Below are 15,475 nucleotides of genomic sequence, written 5' to 3' on the forward strand. Positions count from 1 at the left end.
CAAACGCATGACCAGCGTATATATTAGTTGCAAAAATTTGATGGCAAATCGCTACCAACCCCGTCTAAACTCCGAATCAAGATATCAAACGGCGTTAACATTGTTCTGAAAAAATATAAAAGAATATGCAAAGACTCGTCTTTATGCAGTAGTCTATATACCAAGTATAACCGTGTCTAACTAATCATCTGATTTCAACCTTGAAGCGATCGACTAAATCTTTCTCCACCTTGTCATGAATAGAATTGATTTCACTGTTTGTTAAATTTCGATCCATAGATTGATAGTTTATTCTATAACATTGTGATCTTTTTCCTGTTTTGGGGTGGGTAAATTCATCCACGTTGACGACACTCTCAGCCAAGTCACCGGCACGGTTTCTTACGATTTCCATCACATCGTTCTCGTGCAACTTATAGTCGTCATTGAGCCAGAATGAGACATCCCTCTTGACACCGGGGTATTTTGAGTAAGGGACAAACGTACTGATTTGTCCTTGCTGAAACTGCTTGTGGAACCTCTCATCAAGAGTCCAAAAGAGTCTAATGTCTGGGATATCAAACAATAGCATTGCGATTCTATCCAACCCAATTCCAAAAGCCCAACTAATCTTTTGATCTCCTAAATTTGAGTTAAGCAACACCTGTTGTTGGACAACACCACACCCGCAACATTCTAACCATTCGCCCTTCCACCATACTTCAATCTCCCATGAAGGTGAAGTCCATGGAAAATACGCTTCAACCCATCGCACTTTCAAAGGCTCATTTAAGTAAGGTTCAGTGGAACCAGCCTTTTTAGCAGACTCTCTAGCCCGCTCAAACACTTGGTTTACTAAATATTCAACAGTCTTTTTCAAGTGTGTAGATATGAGTCTTATTTCTTCCGTAGTCATGTATTCCTGTGCCGGGTTGTTGGCTGTCACAGGGTTTTCTCTGAATGGATCTTCTACAATGATGTTGGTTTCAGGAATCGAATCAATATCGCGCTGAATTTCATCCAAGGCTCCCTTATTGTATACTCTTGCCCCTTCTAACTGGTGAAATGCCGGATAATGAGTTCTGTCGATTTCGTCTCGTCTATAGACATCTGCAGTAATTAAGTAACCTGGTGTTTTGGTATTAATAAAACACTCTTGTTCATGAGCCGAAGTGTGAGTCCTCAATAAGTAATCTTTGTTGAAGTAGTATGTGTCTGACTTTGATCTCCCAACGTGATCCTCGGGGAATCCCAAACTGTCAAAGTTCTGATATTTGGAAACAATGGGGTGGAAATTGTCGTACACAGTGAATCCCATACCTTTCATGTTTTGCCCAATCAAGTCATGTAGTATCCCAATTGGATGGTTGACGTTTTTATGCAACTTACGGTCTATGAGGTTGAGAATGAAAGGGGGGACGTTTGTCCATTCATCTGCATGGTATGACTTACCTCCAACCACAATTGGCTTTGTCGTGTTGCTGGAGTAACGAATGAATGTAGACCTAAGAGGTCTTATGGGCGCCTTGAACATTGGCTGAAAGGTCTATGAAGTCATTTTTCAAAGTTTTTTTTTTCCTTTTCCATTTTTTATTCGCTCTTCCTACATTATGTACTAACTATGAGAGAGATTCCTACCATGCATCCTCCTTATATCTACCACTATCCTCAAGCTCAAGAACGTAACGCTTTGCATCTTCTTCCGATAAACTTCCGTACCTCCTCACCACCTCCACGAATGTTATTCTTACTTCTCTTGGCATTTTACCACTCGAACCGCATACAAACACCTTTGCCTCTTGGTTCAACAACAAGTCACCAATCAAGTTGTATTCGGCAATGATAGCGTCCTGGACATATTTATACTGGGAACCATCATCTCGAGAAAAACAGCTATATATATGCAAATTACTCGACTTTTCCCAAAACAGCTTTATTAGATGATCTTTTTCCTCATGACGACATCCAAAAAAGAGAAACATCTCTTGTAATGAGTTTTGATGCAATATTTGGTCAACCAAAGATTTCATCGGAGCTATACCCGTTCCTGGTGCCACCATTATAATAGGACTCTGAGACATTTTAAACGATGATCTGTCAATACTCAAATGCACTTCGTCATCCGGCTCCAATGACTTGAGCCATCTGGTACAAAGTCCTCGACGGATACGTCTGATGATCGTTCTATACTCCACAATAGCAATAACAACCTCTATCTCTGTCTCACTCGAACGCGATGCGATCAGAAACATCCTAGGCTTTATCAATGGGATCAAGTCGAGTATATAGGATACGGGAATGTTTAAATTATTCTTGAATTCAGACAATGTTTCCAATATCAGCCTCCGTGGCCGGTTTGCATAGTTGTAAAGTTCTTCTGGGTCAGCGAAGGATCCAAATTCTTTCAACTTTTCTTGCTCTCTTTGACCATCTTCAGTGCTGGAATCACAAAAATGCCACAATATGGCAAAAAAGCTGCGTCGTGGAATGGAGATAATATCCAAGTGGTACTTGATCAAATTTCGCAACGTTATAAACTGTTCCCCATCAACCAAATTCCTTATTTTCAAAGGCTTGTCGGCAACTTCTAACCACTGTGGTTGCAGTTCGAGCAAAGCATTAACATCCAGGTCAAAGTTGCATGGATATAGTGATACGGTGTCTCCAGGATTATATCTCAAGTTCTCGGAAGATATTTTTATATGCCGAACATCTTGGAAATGATCGGCAGTGGTGATTCGCTCGTTTGAAATCACAGTTCCAACCTGTAAATTGTTGTAAATTTTGGTTAATAGCGAGTTCTCTGCCAAAGATTCTGCTGCATACTTGAGGGACACCTTATATTCGGGCATGGGCACAGTGTTGATATCCGGCTCAGTCGACATGCGGAAATATTTTGACAATGCAGCAATAAGTTGCGTTTCCCACTCCAAATAAAACCCGTCTATTCCTTCCGGTGACATTTCGTCAGCTTCACATCTAGGTGATAGTTCCTGACACCCTAGTTGCATCATCCTTGCGTGTATTTTCTTGATAGCATAGTTGTACTTTGTGTATGAAGAATCACCCAACCCTAGAGTTGTCAAACGCAAGTGTTGGAAAAGATCTCCAGGGAGCTTCTTTTTACAAATAAACTTCATGAAGGATTTCGAGTTACGAGGTAACTCCCCCTGCCCTGTAGTTGAGCATACGATGATTAGATACTCAGTTTCGGTTACTAAATTTTTCAAAGGAAAAGAATCTAATGATGACAAAGTGGGCTTTAGGCCATAGTTTTTCAACCGTAGCTTCAAGTACTTAGCATATTCTTCGGCATTTCCTGTCTCTGAACCATACAAAATGGTGATCTTATCTGCCATTTACGTCTCTTGTGAGTGAGCTAGCGTGCTGTTGTTCGTGTGATGCGCCAGTTATCTTACTAATTAAAAGATGTCGCAGACTAGACTACGATTAAGACACCGAGAAAAAAATTTAATTGACAATCACAACAAATGAGGAGGTAGTCCTTTGCCCAATAGCTCTCTGCAAACATTTACCAATCACAACACCCCGAACAATGGCGCCAAAGAGGAAAGCAATTACTTCACCGACATCAACGCCTCTGAAGATGCCGAAAGTGAACACACACACACCCACGGAGAACAAGCAGTTTTACCAGTCTACCATAAACTTAGTAGTGGATTTGCGTGAAGGGGAAGAACAACTTGCTGCGGCTTTTATCAAATTACCATCTAAAAAGTTATACCCCGACTACTTCCACCTTATAAAGAGCCCTATATCCATCAATGAGATCCAAAAGAGGATAAATACGAGATACACAGGAGAGTCAACCGAAGAATTTCTTGACGATTTTTATCTATTGCTTGAAAATGCTACTACCTACAACGACGCAGATTCATGGATTGTGGCCAATGCAAAGAAAATAGTTGACTTTGTGACCGACCAGGTAACCGAGTATGAGAGCACAGTACCTGCATCAGAAACTACCACCACGGATATTAAGCAACCAAAGATTAAGTTGAAGTTAAAGGGATCATCAGCTGGCGCAACAACAGGCGTTGTATCACCATCCCCAAAAGCTGGCGACACTGAGATTACATTTGGCAAGTTACCTGAATTATGTTCCAATGTGGTTAAGGATGTTATGCATCGTGACTTTGAAGACATTGGAGTTATAAGTGGTCCGTTTTTGGACGAGGTTGATCAAGACGTTTACACGGACTATTCAAATTTTGTGTCGAAGCCAATGGCTTTCAACACTGTTTTATCAATGTTGGAAGCTAAAAAATTGTTCAGTCCAAAGTACTCATTACTTGATAATTTGCAAAAGTTCCACGACATTGTTACTCTCATATTCACAAATGCCAGAGCTTATAACAATGAGGACTCTCAAATCTACCAGGATGCTGTACTTCTCGAAGAATACTTTGAAGAACTGTATGGAGCCTTGAGGAATAAAATTGAGGCGGTGGACACCGCTAAACCAAAGCCTGCTAAATTAAAGATAAGCTTGAACAAGAATGCTGAGAAAAAGAATAGAAAAACATCGAAATTTTTTGAAAATGAAGGAGGAGAAAGCGCTGCTGACGCTTCGAACAATTTGTCTGGAATTGATGACGAGGCTACGACAAAAGTCAAAGTTGAAGACGACCGATCAGCTCCTTCTGCTAAGCCCTCCGTTGAAATTCATTTGGATAAAACAACTGACAATACTATGGGAAAGACGTTGCCAACACTTTTGGAAAGTAACTCAATCATCCAAGAGTCTTCAATCTTCTCCTCGCCGGCTATTGTGTCTCACATTACCAAGTATACTCAAGACAAGATAGATGCGTCTTTGTCAACCCTGGCTTCTCGGGAGTCAGAAATAAAGCAGTCATTGTTTCCAGCTCAATCACAGCAGTCTATTGCTACCTTGTTCTCCTACAAGGTGCCAGCAAACGGTTATGTCGATCAGTCCTACACAATATCTTTGCCAAACGATGTGCTGCCTTATGTATCATTGAAAACATCTTTACACCATCTCCTATATCTTTCAAAAAGATCTGACTTGATAGATGGTCATGGTTACCTTAACCTGACCTCTGAAGACGACTTTCAATGCAGCTTAACTGTTAATGGCGAGGTGCTCAACCAGCCGAATGACTGCTTTGAAGAGTTGAAAGGAAAAGAAAATCTTTTAGCTGTTCAGTATGATATAAAGTTAGCGCATGGATTGAACATGTTGACTTTTGAATGTAAAGTAGCACCTTCCTTGAGCAGGAAGGTGAAGAATACGATTATACAGGATCAGCCTGATGAATTATCTGGAAGCCGACACACGAGACACCAACTCCAGCAGATGAAAATGTCATGGGATGTGGAGAGCATTACGTTTTTCGTCGTGTGTAACAGTGCCAATTAAATTTAATACAAGTATCTATTTACCAATGCAAAAGTTTGAAAATACTACTCCTAATATTTCCTCTACACCTATGGCCTCACCAGTAATCTTACCAATCCCTTCTATAGATTGTCTCAAGCCCTCAGTTGCCAACACCACGTCACCCTGGTCTTTCCAATGGTGGAACTCTTTTAACCCACATAGCACATCGAATTCTAAAATATCTTGGACTCTGGAGGAAACAATCGCTGCATCCTGGGCGCCGAAATGTGAAATAGCTTTAAACTTTTCAATTAATATGTCACGAAGAGGGTCGATGCCATGCCCGGACGTGCACGAAACCACATGAATTAAATTGCGAGGCACGCTCAACAATTCTGCGTACCGTTCAACTATTACACCCCTTTCATCCAGAAACAAGTCCTCCTTATTCAAAATAACAAGCACATCTTTACCATACTTGTTGACTAGCTCCAGAACGTAATCAAATATCGCTTCATTGTGAACCGAATTGGTGGGATCAAGCACTACCAAAATCAAATCGGCAGAAAGGGACTTAGCCTTGGCCCTTTTAATGCCCTCTTGCTCAATCTGATCAGCATCTTCTAACATTCGTATACCTGCAGTATCACCCAAGACTACCTTGTAGCCGCCGATATCGAGTGGAATATCCAACACGTCTCGCGTCGTTCCGGCTATACTACTCACAATAGCGGCCTCCTTGTTTGTTAAAGTATTTAAAATAGACGACTTTCCTGCATTTGGCGGTCCCAACAACGTAAGTTGAATTCCATTGAGCAAAATTTCGGATGATTTCACATTCTTAAGATAGCCCTCAATTTCCGTTTCTAATTTTGAAATGTTTGCCTCGACATCATGAGAAAGCGAATCGATGTCATCGAGATCTTGGTCCTCACCAAAATCAATCAATGTTGTAAGATTGGCCACATTCTCCAAAATATCCTGCCTCCATTTGACAAAACTGTTGTTAGTTTGACCTGTCATTGATGCTAGCGATGCAAGTCTTTGCAGCTCGGTTTCGGCATTGATCATTTCGCTTATCCCTTCCAAAGCCGTAAGGTCGTATTTTCCATTTATGAAGGCTTGGTGGGAGAACTCCCCCTGTTCGGCTTGTCGTATTAGTTTGCCGGATTTTGGATCATGTAGGTCCCGTATAGATTTTAGCACCGCCTTGATGATTGCTGTTCCTCCATGCAAATGAAACTCAAGTAAATCTAAACCGGTATACGATTTTGGCAGTTTGAAAAATATGGTAAGAGCTTCATCAAGAATCTTCGAATCTTTGACGGAGTATAACTTGCGTACGCTAGCGACTCTGTGTTTTGGCTGTGCTTGTGTCTTTGTTAGCTGTTGATAAACGTAAACAGCCTCCGGGCCGGATATTCGAACCACAGCAATTGCTGATTTTGCAAATGGCGTAGAGAGGGCAAATACCGTAGGCTGAGATGACTTGGTTGCAACACTATAGAATCTTTGAGCCCATATTTGTTTGAACATTAATGAAGCTTTACTTTCAATTGAATTGATTTTGCAGCGAAAATTTTTTGATCCGGAGCTGATGAAAACATTTTGCTTCAACATGATTAGAATAACAAGAGGGATAGCCACGTTCACGAGACTTCTCAGTCATGAAAACCCATTGGGCCTTCCCAGATTTAATAAAAGTGGTTCCGCCCAACCTCACAATCCAAGCTCCAAGGGTCTTCCAATAAAACAACGCATTCCCAATGTTAAAGACATTGTCCTAGTATCATCTGCCAAGGGAGGAGTCGGGAAGTCTACAGTTTCAGTCAATACCGCATTGGCTCTTCAAAAACTTGGAAAGAGAGTGGGGTTGTTGGACGCTGATATATTTGGCCCGTCTGTTCCTAGGTTAATGAACTTGCTGGGAGAGCCAAGGCTATCGCAAACTTCAGGTAAATTGTTACCATTGTCAAATTACGGCATTCAAACTATGTCGATGGGATATCTAATCAAGGATGAGCAAGCTGTAGTATGGCGGGGTTTGATGGTTATGAAGGCCATTCAACAATTGCTATTTGACGTTGAGTGGGCAAGTATAGATTATTTGATAATCGATATGCCACCAGGTACAGGTGACACCCAACTATCTATTAGTCAGTTGCTTGACATATCTGGTGCCTTAATTGTGACAACGCCGCAAGACATTGCATTGATTGATGCTGTAAAAGGTATCTCCATGTTTAATAAGGTGAACATACCATTAATTGGAATCGTACAAAACATGAGCCACTATATATGCCCAAATTGCAATCACGAGTCTCATATATTTAAGAGTAATGGTGCAGAGAGAGTTGCGATGGAGCATGGCATCAAAGTTGTTGCTAATGTTCCTCTTGACGAAAAAATTTGCCTTCAATCAGATCTTGGTAAACCTATCGTTGTTGCAGATCCGGATTCCAAAATTTCAAAAGATTATTTTGATATTGCAAGATCAGTCATTGATTTTGAAGAAATCGAAACGCAACACAAGTCTTAAGTGGCAAGGATACTCCTTCTAATAACTAACTCTTGACAAGTTCGACTTACAAGGTTACTTAAACACATCAACTATATTTAGTATGCAACTTGGAATTATCGTTTCCACGGCTCTTGCACTGCTGTTATTAGAACACGTCTCATGCCATAACTTTTCAAGTGCAGAGCAGCAGTTTCAACATCATATCAATTTCTTGAAGGAGGTCTTACCTCGACGCAAAACACTTGAATTAAATAATGCCAACTCGTTGGTTAGCATTCTGCACGAAGGCGTCCCGATAAACTTTGACAGAGTTTTGTTGGAAAATAAATTGCCTCCAATCGCTAATGCAGACCAACATAACTTCAACATGACAAGTGATATCAGTCCAAATGGCCCTGCCTCCTTAGATCCATCTGCCACAGGGTCATTAATATATATATCACCTTTGTCGCTATTAGTTGCCGAGACTTTGCATTCTATGACGACAAGTCAAGAACAGCACTTCGAAATTCCAACTGCACTTGCATCTGATAATAGTTATAATTCAAACCAAGAGGGCACACAGACACGAAAATTTGACCCACTCGCAGAAATAAGGAGACTAGAGCTGTTATTGATCGATTTGAAAGAGCACACGAGTCGCCAAGAGTTGGCTTTTCGAAAGCAAATGGAGAGAATCGTCCAAGACCAAAGAAATGAAAGCGCTCTAAGAACATTGGTGACACCTGTAACTACCAAATCAAAACAGCAACTGCCTGTTGTTTCTAGCTCAGCAGATAATGAAAACCCCAGTGATACATATTGGGAAACGTCTACAACAAAGGTCAACGGCAGACAAATTATGACAAAGAAAACTCCTTCAAATTCGGTTATAATAATGCCCCAGTTCCAACACCACACAAAGCAAAGAGTACAGCCAGGTTCCAATTATCACAAACCCAAGATTGCCTGGAGTGAAGTGCCTACCGTAAGTACCACTGATTTGCCCCACGTTGAGGCGCCCGAAATATTAGGGGTTATAAGAGAAGGAGAGTATACGATTCTTTTCGACAATGAGAACCAAATTGGGTACATTGATTCCAACGCTATTCAATTTGCAGAGGTTACTGATGCAAATGCGATACCATCAACTACGCAGTATGAAGAGTATTTTGCCAGACAGACGCTGCTCCAAGATTATGATAATGAGGATTCCAGTATAGAAGACATATCCAGTGATACAGATTTTGACAATTGGTCGGAGGTGAATCATGCTGATAATAGTGCCATGTCGAGAAGTCCAAGTTATGACCAAGATTTGATACATCTACCGCTCCGACATGCAGCCTCTTCAGCCATGGCAAATCAAATTGAAAGTTACACTGCGGCGGCGTGGGATCTGGCTACAAGAAACCGCAGACCAAATACCCACATTACAAAGAGTTTCAACTTTGATGTTTTTGACTTTGAACCTCAATCCATTAGGCTTAACTTAGGAACGGCATTGCGGAGGCCATTTAGCCTCATTCGTTACATATTATTGATGGTTTTGCTTTAAAAGTTGCAATACGAAACAAACCGTCAGGTGAAACCACAAGGGTATATTGTATCTTATTTTATGTATACAACAATGCTCATTAATTCGATGTAGGCACAATGAAGTAATAAGTAGACGCGCTTCTCGGTTCGGTTATAAACCGATTGTTCGATGCGTCCGACCTTCCAAGCGCAGAAACGCCACAAAACTCTTCGCAGAGGAATAGATCATACAAAAAATATAAACAGAAATTTGATTCCTACAATTTAGTGGCTCATCGAGAAGTATCTTCTTTGTTCACATTACCAAACATCATCACATTACGGATCTATTCTGAAATGTCTGCTGCAGCTGGTACTTTAAAAACGTCATCGCCTAAATCTACTAAGCCTCAAAACGTCGCTTCATTTAGCATGTTAGATTTTGACGAAACAAAGAATTCATATATCGAAGAAGAGGACAGAACATATGTGTACAACACTACAACTGAAGACGTTACGTCTGACGACAACGATGAAGATGACGATGACGATGACGATGATGATGAAGAGGAGGGTGAAAATCAAGGCTTGTCACGTAAGAGTTCTGACACTGATTTAGATGTAGCTGATTCGGGCGTTACGGAAAAAATACACGCAAGCAAAGACAACAAGATTGAGCCATCAACTGAGCCACCCATTCAGGGAAAATTCAAGCAATTTTTAGTGAAGCATGAGATTCCTAGAAAAGTGTTTCACTCATCTATTGGCGTTTTGACATTGTGGTTGTACACCAAGGGAACTACAACTCCACAATTATTTGCTCCGCTATTCACATGCTTTGCGGGTGTTCTAATCAACGACTTGGTCAGACTTCACAACCCGGAAATCAACAAGGTCGTGACCTCACAAATGTGGTTTATTATTCGTGAAAGCGAAAAGAACTCATACAATGGAACATTATTTTACTTGGCTGGTGTATTGATCGTGTTGTATTTATACCCAAAAGACATCAGTGTATTAAGCATCCTATTATTGAGCTGGGCCGATACTGCGGCTTCCACAATTGGCCGCAAATATGGAAAATATACACCTAAACTCGGACCAAGAAAGTCTTTAGCCGGATCATTGGGTAGTTTTGCCGTTGGGACGTTTGCAGCTTACTTGTTGTATGGGTACTTTATTCCTGGCTACAATGTCAACAAGCCCGGTGATATCTACTGGACAGCGAAGCTGAGTAAGTTAAACGTTCACATTTATTCAATTCTTGTTGGTGTCATTGCTAGTATCTCAGAGCTCATCGATCTCTGGGGCTTAGATGATAACTTCACAATTCCTGTATTGAGCGGGACATTAATTTACTGGTTAGTGCGTTTGTTTCGCGTTTAGAGTTGTTTGATAGAGATAAGGTTAATTTAATTTGCTAATTTATTTGAACGTTATTTAATTTTCGTTGAGGAACAATCCAGCGTAGCCCTGGCCGGTGGAGGTGCACATGGAGATGACTCCTAACTCCTTCTGCTGTGCTCTCAACCCATTCAACAATGTTGACACTACTCTACCTCCAGTAGCTCCCAACGGGTGCCCAATGGCAATTGCACCACCATATGGATTCACTTTTTCATAGTCTAAACCCAATTTATCGATACAGTAGATCAGTTGCGAAGCAAAAGCTTCATTTAACTCGAAAATATCAATGTCTTTGTGTGTCAACCCAAACCTTTCCAACAATTGTGGAATAGCTTCTGAAGGCCCAATTCCCATCAACCCAGAGGGCACACCCGCGACACTTGACCCAACGAACCGAGCAATTGGCTTGTAACCATATTTCTCAGCATTTTCACGAGTTGTCAAGATAACAGCAGAAGCTCCATCAGAAATCTGGGACGAATTTCCTGCAGTTGTGACTCCATCCTCCTTGAACACGGGTTTTAAGGACAGCAATTTTTCAAATGTCGATCCTGGTCTAATTCCGTCGTCTTTATTGACTAATTTGGTCTCATTTGTATCAGTACGTGATTCAACTGGTACTATTTCATGTGCAAAATGGCCAGATTCTGATGCTTTCGAAGCTTTCAAATGTGACTGCACAGCGAATTCATCCTGTGCCTTTCTACATACGCTAAACTTCTCGGCAACCAGTTCACTTGTAATACCCATTGGTGTTAACACATTTTTGGCCTCTTCACCGGCACTTTCCAAAAAAGGTTGGTAGATTCGTTGAGGAATCCCACGATGAGGGAAATAATCATGTGTCATAGATTCAACACCAGCAGCAATGGCAAATTTGTTTTCTCCACTGAGTATGGAGCCAGCACTATAAGTAATGGCTTGAGCTGACGATGCACACTGGCGGTTAATTGTGTTTACCGTTGTTTTAATCGGAAATCCCGCCTTCTTCACGGCTAATGATGAAGCTTTCTGGCCACCTAGGGTCTGTAACACGGTACCAACGAGGACGTCATCAATCAATGTAGGGTCCACTTTGGACTTGGATATTGAGCCAACCAAAACTTGATACAACAATTCCTCGGGATAGAGGGGAGCTAATCCACCCTTGACCGATTTAGTGACTGGTGTTCTTAATGCAGAAAGCACTACTATATCCTTCGCCGATCTTTTCAACATTACAATGACTTCCTGATGAGAGTTTGTTGAGTAATGCTGAGTTCAATTACTTTTTTTATCCAAAAATGTGTTTTATATCATGTTTGATGTTTGATGCCTTCTTTTGAGTTGTGGGGGAAAATGCTTTTCCGATTTGCAGGAAAAAGTTGAAATTGATCCAGTTCGGAAATAGCTGTAAATGTACGTGGCTGAGGAAGAAAAACAAAAAAACAGTTAAAAACGCAAGAATATGCAGAGATCAGAGGGGGGGGGCTCTCAAAATTCAAATGATTACTTAATTGAAGGGACAGTGCTTTTAGAAGTGCGATGTCTGCTTTTTGAAATGAGAGTTGCAAGGGTTCAATGATCCTCATAATCAGGAGATACTTAGGGTATTAAAGGTGGTCCCAATCATTAATTTTTTTGTCACTCTACCCCCCAAAACTAAAGCGCGGACAGATAGGGAGTCTCTGAGGATTGATTACATCCTAGGCATGAGGCATGAGGCATGAGGCATGAGGCATGAAAAAGTGGCATCATACATATACTACTTGAGTTGTCATTTCTCTATTTCCCCAGCAGATCAAAATCAGTTCTAGTCTTTACAAGAAGATTGAAATGACAAGTACAGAGTGGCAAGTGCCACTAAAAGAACAGTTATAGGATACTAAGATTATCTACCCCTATTCACAAGTAAACACATCTCTACTCCTGAATGGACTCCCTAATCTTGAAAAAGGTGTCATAGGTTAAATGCGCCTTTAATCCCTCATATTTAGTCAACTTCAACCAACCCTCCTTTAAGCCTGTTGAATAGAACTCTTCTGTCAGGTTTTTACTTACTGGATAATCCGCTTTCTTGAGTAAGTAGTACAAGGTTGTAAGTTTATCCCAATTTTGCTCGTCGGCAACAGATGGTAAGAATGTGCCCAGATAGTATTCGCTATCTAGCTCAAAAGATATTTTCAACCCGTGAACACCAACGGTCCAGTCATTGTAATCATTGATTGGTTGAAAATTATCTAACAATGTCACGTCAACTTCCAAACTAGCAACTTCCTTGGCTGATATCAGCGCAAATCTTGAGTCTTGCAATGCCGAGCTAATAGCAAACTTTGCAACACCGGATTCAATTGGTAACGACTGGAATGTTCCTATGCAGCCCCGCAATTGCGAATTTTTATTCCAAGTGACAAAGAGTGGAGCCGACTTGGGAAGTTTGCTTGGATCCTCCAGTAAGGTTTGAAAATACGACTTTAGTGGCACTTTATTCAGCTCAAGGTTGAGTTTGTTGACTAATGTCTCAAATGCATAACAGCAGAGTGCTTTAGACATGGTTTGATAGTTGTGGATGTGTATATGTTGCGTGTGATGCAATGTGTGTGTTGGGTGTCTTATCTAATCGTAAAAACGGGACAGTCTAGTATATTGAGCTTTTTTACACGACTTTCTAAGAAATTGTCAGCGCCGGCGTCAAAGCGTGCCATTGAAAACGCACCACACACCAAGCAGAGCTTAACTCAGCTTCTCCATTAATATAACAGTTGTTCTAAAATCCTTCTAAAACTCAATGGGTATATGCTTTTCATGCCTAGGAGGCTCTTCGTCTGAAGATGAATATGATGAGACTACGTCGCTACTAAGGAGGAACCAACAAGGGACTTATGACCAACTACAAGAAGAGGAATTGATAAAGCAGCAGCAGAGACAACAAGAGTTAAGTAATATAGTCAATGATTTATCAGAAAACTTGATTGATGTCACTTCATTTCTCAGCAAAGGAAATGCTTCGGGAATATATTCTCAGTCGCAATCACAAGTGCTTCAACCAAACAATAATAGCGGACTCGTCACACAGACTAGTAATACTGAACACACCTTAGGCGAGGATGGAGAAGGAAGTACAAGGATCTATCCTTATGTTTATAAACAAAGTGATAAAACAAAAGTCGTTGAGCAAGCAAAGAAACTTCCTGACACTGTACGACAAGCATGTCAAATCTCTGTACTGGAGCCTTTATATTTGAAATTTTAATGATAAAATAAACATAACTATCACGAATATATTTTTACGAGTAGATTATATATTGGGTAGCAAGTAGATGAACCCTTTTCGATGCTCTAATAGCCCAGCAGTGGAGTTTAACTTGAATTAAAATAAAAAAAAAGGACGAACAAATAACCTCACTCACCCAACTTCTCTTCTTCAACACCGATAACTCATTCAAATGTCAATAACTCTCAATTGGGCTATATTAGGTGCTGGAAACATTTCCTCACAATTCGTTTTTGATTTATTGCTCAACAATGACCGAAAGACACAGTATCGCCACGTCATCAAGAGCATTGGCTGTTCCAGTTCAGTGAAGGGTCAAGAATTTATCAAAAACAACAACATCACAGCAGAAAGAAATTATAACGTAACCCCTGTTGTCCAATCATACAAAGAACTTTACGCAAATTCTGAAGTGGACGTGGTTTACATTGGAACTCCTCACAACTTTCACTGTGAGCAAGCTGTGTCATGTTTGGAAAACAACAAACACGTCTTATGCGAGAAGCCATTTGCAGTGAACAGGAAAGAAGCAGAGATCATATTTAATGCTGCAAAAAAGCACAACAAGTTTTGCATGGAGGCTGTGTGGACAAGGTTTTTCCCAGCAATCAAAGAGCTTAAGGAAAAGGTGTATCACGAGAAGGTAATTGGTGATGTATACAGGTTGTTTGCAGATTTTAGTTACAGTGGTGATGTCAAGAACTTGCCGTTGACGTCAAGAGTAAGAGATAGATCGTTGGCAGCAGGATCGCTCTTGGATATTGGTATATATCCTATTACTTACTCAAGAATACTTTTGGATGATCAAGTAGGTCAGAGTGCTTCCAAGTTTGAACAAAAAAGCTTCCTCTCGATCGATAAGGACGACTTGGTGGATCATCTTGGCTCAATCATAATAAAATACGAAAATGGAAAGCACGCTCTACTTACTTCGTCTGAGTTGGTAGATGGACCAAAGGCCTACGTGAGACTTGAAGGATCGAATGGTTGGGTTGAAATGTATAGTGACAATCCCGCCAGAGCCAAGCACTTTAAAATTTTCAACAAGCATGGTAATGAAATCTATGAGTACAAGGACAACTCTGGATACAATGGCTTTATATACGAAGCAAATGCAGTTGCTAACGACATTCACGGTGGCAAATTAGAGGACGCGGTGATGCCTCACGATGAAACCCTACTTGTGATGGGGGTCATGGATGATATTAGGAAGGAGAACGGGCTAGTATACGAGCAGGATTAATACGTTTTGTCATTGTATACATTTATATACTATGTGTAATATATATATATATATTTTTTGATGCAAAATGTATGGCAAAAACAAACCACTCCATAACACATTCTTTAAAACTTCACCAAAAAGTACCTCATGAGATGTGGATGTGTACGAATATTTTATTGTTGATTGTCCTCCTCACCGGTATCGGATGTATCGAGCATCAATCTTTCT

The 15,475-nt window shown here is 40.7% G+C and overlaps 8 protein-coding genes across 8 annotated transcripts; 4 read left to right on the forward strand and 4 right to left on the reverse strand. All coding sequences in view use genetic code 12, as the record gives it.

Annotated features, from left to right (window-relative positions):
* Positions 1–184: 184 nt before the first annotated feature.
* CANMA_004733 (NAPDH-dependent diflavin reductase) lies at positions 185–3,338 on the reverse strand (the record flags this gene model as incomplete). The annotated part of the gene is made up of 2 exons (XM_051817040.1): positions 185–1,484; positions 1,618–3,338. The coding sequence occupies 2 exons, from the start codon at positions 3,336–3,338 to the stop codon at positions 185–187; spliced, it is 3,021 nt and encodes a 1,006-aa protein (XP_051669499.1).
* A 197-nt stretch (positions 3,339–3,535) lies between these two features.
* CANMA_004734 (uncharacterized protein) lies at positions 3,536–5,383 on the forward strand (the record flags this gene model as incomplete). The annotated part of the gene is made up of 1 exon (XM_051817041.1): positions 3,536–5,383. One exon carries the CDS (start codon positions 3,536–3,538, stop codon positions 5,381–5,383), a length of 1,848 nt encoding a protein of 615 aa, XP_051669500.1.
* A 15-nt stretch (positions 5,384–5,398) lies between these two features.
* Positions 5,399–6,880, reverse strand: CANMA_004735 (uncharacterized protein; the record flags this gene model as incomplete). Its single annotated transcript, XM_051817042.1, has 1 exon — positions 5,399–6,880. One exon carries the CDS (start codon positions 6,878–6,880, stop codon positions 5,399–5,401), a length of 1,482 nt encoding a protein of 493 aa, XP_051669501.1.
* An 82-nt stretch (positions 6,881–6,962) lies between these two features.
* On the forward strand, positions 6,963–10,748 carry CANMA_004736 (DGK1; the record flags this gene model as incomplete). The annotated part of the gene is made up of 4 exons (XM_051817043.1): positions 6,963–7,876; positions 8,043–9,300; positions 9,366–9,429; positions 9,577–10,748. The coding sequence occupies 4 exons, from the start codon at positions 6,963–6,965 to the stop codon at positions 10,746–10,748; spliced, it is 3,408 nt and encodes a 1,135-aa protein (XP_051669502.1).
* Positions 10,749–10,802: 54 nt separating this feature from the next.
* On the reverse strand, positions 10,803–11,987 carry POT1-2 (Pot1-2p; the record flags this gene model as incomplete). The annotated part of the gene is made up of 1 exon (XM_051817044.1): positions 10,803–11,987. One exon carries the CDS (start codon positions 11,985–11,987, stop codon positions 10,803–10,805), a length of 1,185 nt encoding a protein of 394 aa, XP_051669503.1.
* A 684-nt stretch (positions 11,988–12,671) lies between these two features.
* On the reverse strand, positions 12,672–13,301 carry CANMA_004738 (uncharacterized protein; the record flags this gene model as incomplete). Its single annotated transcript, XM_051817045.1, has 1 exon — positions 12,672–13,301. The coding sequence occupies one exon, from the start codon at positions 13,299–13,301 to the stop codon at positions 12,672–12,674; it is 630 nt and encodes a 209-aa protein (XP_051669504.1).
* Positions 13,302–13,536: 235 nt separating this feature from the next.
* Positions 13,537–14,001, forward strand: CANMA_004739 (uncharacterized protein; the record flags this gene model as incomplete). Its single annotated transcript, XM_051817046.1, has 1 exon — positions 13,537–14,001. One exon carries the CDS (start codon positions 13,537–13,539, stop codon positions 13,999–14,001), a length of 465 nt encoding a protein of 154 aa, XP_051669505.1.
* Positions 14,002–14,194: 193 nt separating this feature from the next.
* CANMA_004740 (uncharacterized protein) lies at positions 14,195–15,265 on the forward strand (the record flags this gene model as incomplete). The annotated part of the gene is made up of 1 exon (XM_051817047.1): positions 14,195–15,265. One exon carries the CDS (start codon positions 14,195–14,197, stop codon positions 15,263–15,265), a length of 1,071 nt encoding a protein of 356 aa, XP_051669506.1.
* Positions 15,266–15,475: the final 210 nt, after the last annotated feature.

The sequence above is a fragment of the Candida margitis genome, assembly GCF_024628925.1.
Source record: "Candida margitis strain CBS 14175 chromosome Unknown scaffold1, whole genome shotgun sequence".
Taxonomy (NCBI): Eukaryota; Fungi; Ascomycota; class Pichiomycetes; order Serinales; family Debaryomycetaceae; genus Lodderomyces; species Lodderomyces margitis.